Here is a 4,243-nt window from a genome sequence, read left to right as displayed (position 1 = left end):
AGCCAGGTCTCTCCAACTCCAAAGTGTTTTTCCCCCAATAGGTCATCCTCACTCTTGGATAGAACTTGTCTAATTGCAATGCCATTTTTCCTCTGTGCACCCCCTTCCTTAAACATTTTCTCCATGTTGTCTGAAGGCATTGCGTGAATTAAAAATCTGCCCATCTCTGGTTTAGGATAGTTCAGCTTATTGAATTGTTTAGCTTATGTAGCCCCTAGTTTCTTCCGTAATAGCAGGATAAAGAGCCAGAGGAGCTCTGTTCTCCAACGCCTTACATCACTCTGCAGACAATTGGCAGTCAGGAGACGGGCAGCTGCCACACTCTTCAGATATCTCTCTATTTAAAGTTCAAAAGAGACGCTGGATGACAACAACGAAGAGGTGAGCGTGGCCCTGACCAACCCACCCAGCAACAGGAAGAATGGCTGAAAAAGGTAAGATTTAAGGCATCAGACCCTCTTGGCAAAAGAAGGTCCAAGCTCCCTGGTTTATTTTACGTTCCCCAGGATTTCGTATTTCTCCGTCATTCTGAAGAATGTGGTATCACAGCTAAGGGGACATTAACCATGTATGTTAGCATGGCTACAGGAAACACATCGGATGGACAATTTATGGACCACGTCTGTACGTTATGTATGCTTTTTAAAAGGATCAAACAAAAGAGCTTAATTTGTTCATGCTTTTTTCAAAAGATGAGTTAGAAGCCAATTATTCTCCAGGGTTGTACTGGATTGGAGCTATTGTGGTATGCTGGACCAGAATTAAGGACATTTGATTTCTTTGTCGGATCTGCTACTAAATGGCCCTGTGAGTTAGGGGAAGTCCCTCTACCTCTCTGGACCTGGTTTTCTGCCTCTAAAATGAAATGAATTAAATGGGCTTAGTCATCCATAATATGCTTCATGTCTGAATTTCTTTTTTTCTGCTTTTAAAATGTGTATTATATTTAAGAAAATGATTGAGTCTAATATGACAAAAGGGACTGAATATATATTGTATTCAAGAAACACTCTTTAAATACCTCCAGGAAGCGTTTCTTTCAAGTCAGACAATAATCCCAGGAGATATGCAGTATTATCATCATTTCCGTTTTAGAGGTAAGGACACTGAGGCATAGCCAAGTATAGTCACTTGCCTGTGACCACATACTAGAAAGTGGTGGTGCCAGGTTCTGAACACAGACAGTCTTGTCTCAGAGCACAGTGCCCTTAAGGATACTTCCAGGTATAACCATTTGGGCATACTCAGGATTGGACAGAGAGAAGCATTTTGAAATCACTCTTCATATTTAAAAAGAGGGTTTGTCATGAGAGACTATGGACTCTGAGAAACAAACTGAGGGCCTCAGAGGGGAGGGGGGTGGGGGAAAGGGATAGACCGGTGATGGGTAGTAAGGAGGGCACGTATTGCATGGTGCACTGGGTGTTATACGCAACTAATGAATCATCGAACTTTACATCGGAAACCAGGGATGTACTGTATGGTGACTAACACAATATAATAAAAAATCATTTAAAAAAATTAAAAAAAAAGAGGGTTTGTGTTTGATTGCACTGTAATGTCAGTGACCTACGCAAAGTATGTTGTGTTCTTACATATTCCTGTTTCTTTTTTTTTTTAAAGATTTTATTTATTTATTTATTCATTTATTTGAGAGAGAGAGAGAAAGTGAGAGAGAGAAAACGGTAGGGGAGATAGAAGGGTCAGGAGAGGGTGGGGAAAGACTCTCAAGCAGACTCCACACTGGGCGTGGAGCCCAAAGTGGGGCTCAATCTCACGACTCTGAGATCATGACCTGAGCAGACACCAAGAGTTGGACGCTTAACCAACTGAGCCACCCAGGCTCCCCATATATTCCTATTTAAAAATGATGCTAGAGATTATGATAAAACTTAAAATATTTGTGTTAAAAACACAAATGCAGGTATACTTTGAGTGTTAAAATGCACAGTCAGTTGGGGTGCCTGGGTGGTTCAGTTGGTTAAACGTCAGATTCTTGATTTCAGCTCAGGTCGTGATCTCAGGGTCGTGATCTCAGGGTCGTGATAATGAGCGCCAGGTGGAGCCCCAGGTGGAGCCCCACGTGGAGCCCCTAGTTGAGCCCTGCCTCTGGCTCTGCACTGGGCTTGGACTCTGCTTAGGATTCTTTGTCTCCCTTTCCCTCTGCCCTACACCCTGCTCTCTCTCTCTCTCTCTAAAAGAAAGAAAAGAAAAAAAAAGCAGAGTCAACTGTATTGTTTTACAAGGAGTAATAAATAATGAGATATATGCTTTAAGGGCTTTATTTTATGTAAATTTTAGAGTTCTATTAAAATATTCTTGTGTAAGATATTTATAAATGCTCCATTAAAATATTGGTATTAATTTTTAAGTTCTTCGAAATTGGGAAAAATACTAAATCATATGTATGAACTGTTCAAAAAAATTACTGCTATATACTTCCACTATAATGGCACCTTAATTCATAAAAAGTCTTTCATCGAAATGAGAGTAAAGGGCATATCATAATGTTCATTTTATCCTTAAAGCAATATCGCATGGCAGGTAAAGAGAAAGATTTTTCCATTTAGTGGTTAATGCTTTGTTCAAGGTCACAGCGAGATGGAGAAACAAGGAACGCCCGTTGAATTTGCAAGAGTTAAGAGAGATTCCACCATTTTTGGAAACAGATTTAGACTATTAAAATTCATTTTAACTGCACAAAGTTTGCTTTTGTAAGAGTGCCTCCTAATTTTAGAAGTGTCTCTTTTCCTGGTGGTTTTGTTTTAATAGCACTTAACAAAAACTTCACATTTTAAAGTGATGGAAATTGTAATAGGCACACAATTGTAAGAATATGCGTTCTCTTTGTTAGCTGATGGCATACAACCTAATTGTGCTTTTCAATTAAGAATATATCCAAGTCCTTAACACGGAGACATTAATTCTATATGATGTCTTTCTGTGCTCTTCTTTAATTTTTTGTGGGTGATGTGTGTGTGCAATGAATATTAAAAAATGGTAATTTTATAAATTGCTTTTTTTCAGATAGGGGTACGAATAGAAGACACAGAAGGGATCGTTGTCCTAATGTCTTCTGTGTGTGTCGGATCAGTGTTAGTTGCCCTATTGAACATGTTAACAAAACAGAATCTCTTTTCTCTAATCGAGATGATCATACAAGATATAATGCTTTTCTTTTCCTGCGATACTGACGATTAAAGTCAGCTATCAAAACTGGGAACAATTTTCAACACCTTTCCCTATGTTATGATTGTTTAGTTTAGGAGAAATTGCCTGAAGAGTCCGTTTTGATTGTTTCTATATAAACAGCTGCTCTCTACGTTGTTGAACAAATGCCCGGATGTGTTTTGTATACTCTAAACACACACACACAATCATATTTGATCCTCGTAACAACTCAGGGAGGTAGATATCACAAGTTCCATTATTTCTACAAATAAGGAAGTCCAAGCTCAGACTGGCCCAAGGTCACATAACTGTAAAAGGAAGACCTGTGGTTTGAACACAGGTCTTCTGTTTCAAATAGCCAGCTGACTCCCACATACCCTTCGTAGAACAGAAGATAATAAATCATGTCTGGGAATGACGTGAGGGTGTATTTTTTTCTCTTGATATCAGCAGGTTCCTTTTAGTCTCTGGATTCAGAAGAAAACGACCTACCTGATCTGTTTTCTTTTGTTATTTTTAAGGAGAGTCTACATCCCCGCGCCTTCTGGTCCCTATTCTTCTCTTGATTGGCTGGATTGTGGGCTGTATCGTAATGGTTTACGTCGTCTTCTCTTAGAAAGGTGAACTTTTCAATAATTGAATATGTTTATTCAGAAAGGCCATACATTACTCCAGAAATAATCTCTTCTGTTTTACTAATGGAATATTTTATCATGCAGGCAAGAAGACTTCAGAGCGACAGCACTGAGAAGAATGAAGAAAAGCATGAACATGACAGATTATTAAACGTTTCTCATGTAAATAACTGCAATGTTTGACATCACTTCATAAACTTGGATTTGTAAACTGGTATTTTGGTGTGCATAAGAATCTCTTCCAGAACTTTTAAAGATTCCATCTACAAATAACAACTATAAGAAACCTGGGGGTAGGAAAAAGTTCCAAACTGTGACTAAAAATGCGTAACCAATAGGGAGAAGTTCGGTAAATTAAATTACATTAAATTTTTTTTAGGCTATTCCTCTTCCTCCCCAAAAAAACAGTAGAAAAAAAAAATGAGCTAGAGATAAGA

The 4,243-nt window shown here is 38.5% G+C and overlaps 1 protein-coding gene across 1 annotated transcript; it reads left to right on the top strand.

Annotated features, from left to right (window-relative positions):
- Nucleotides 1–274: 274 nt before the first annotated feature.
- On the top strand, nucleotides 275–4,023 carry STRIT1 (small transmembrane regulator of ion transport 1). Its single transcript, XM_045812185.2, has 3 exons — nucleotides 275–434; nucleotides 3,693–3,791; nucleotides 3,891–4,023. The coding sequence occupies exons 1-2, from the start codon at nucleotides 422–424 to the stop codon at nucleotides 3,785–3,787; spliced, it is 108 nt and encodes a 35-aa protein (XP_045668141.1). The 5' UTR covers nucleotides 275–421; the 3' UTR covers nucleotides 3,788–3,791; nucleotides 3,891–4,023.
- The last annotated feature ends 220 nt before the right edge of the window (nucleotides 4,024–4,243 follow it).

This window comes from Ursus americanus, chromosome 20 (assembly GCF_024610735.1).
Source record: "Ursus americanus isolate L20-20 chromosome 20, mUrsAme1.1.p, whole genome shotgun sequence".
Lineage (NCBI taxonomy): Eukaryota > Metazoa > Chordata > Mammalia > Carnivora > Ursidae > Ursus > Ursus americanus.
The sequence above is the reverse complement of the archived record's forward strand: the minus strand, read 5'-3'. Positions and strand labels throughout refer to the sequence as shown.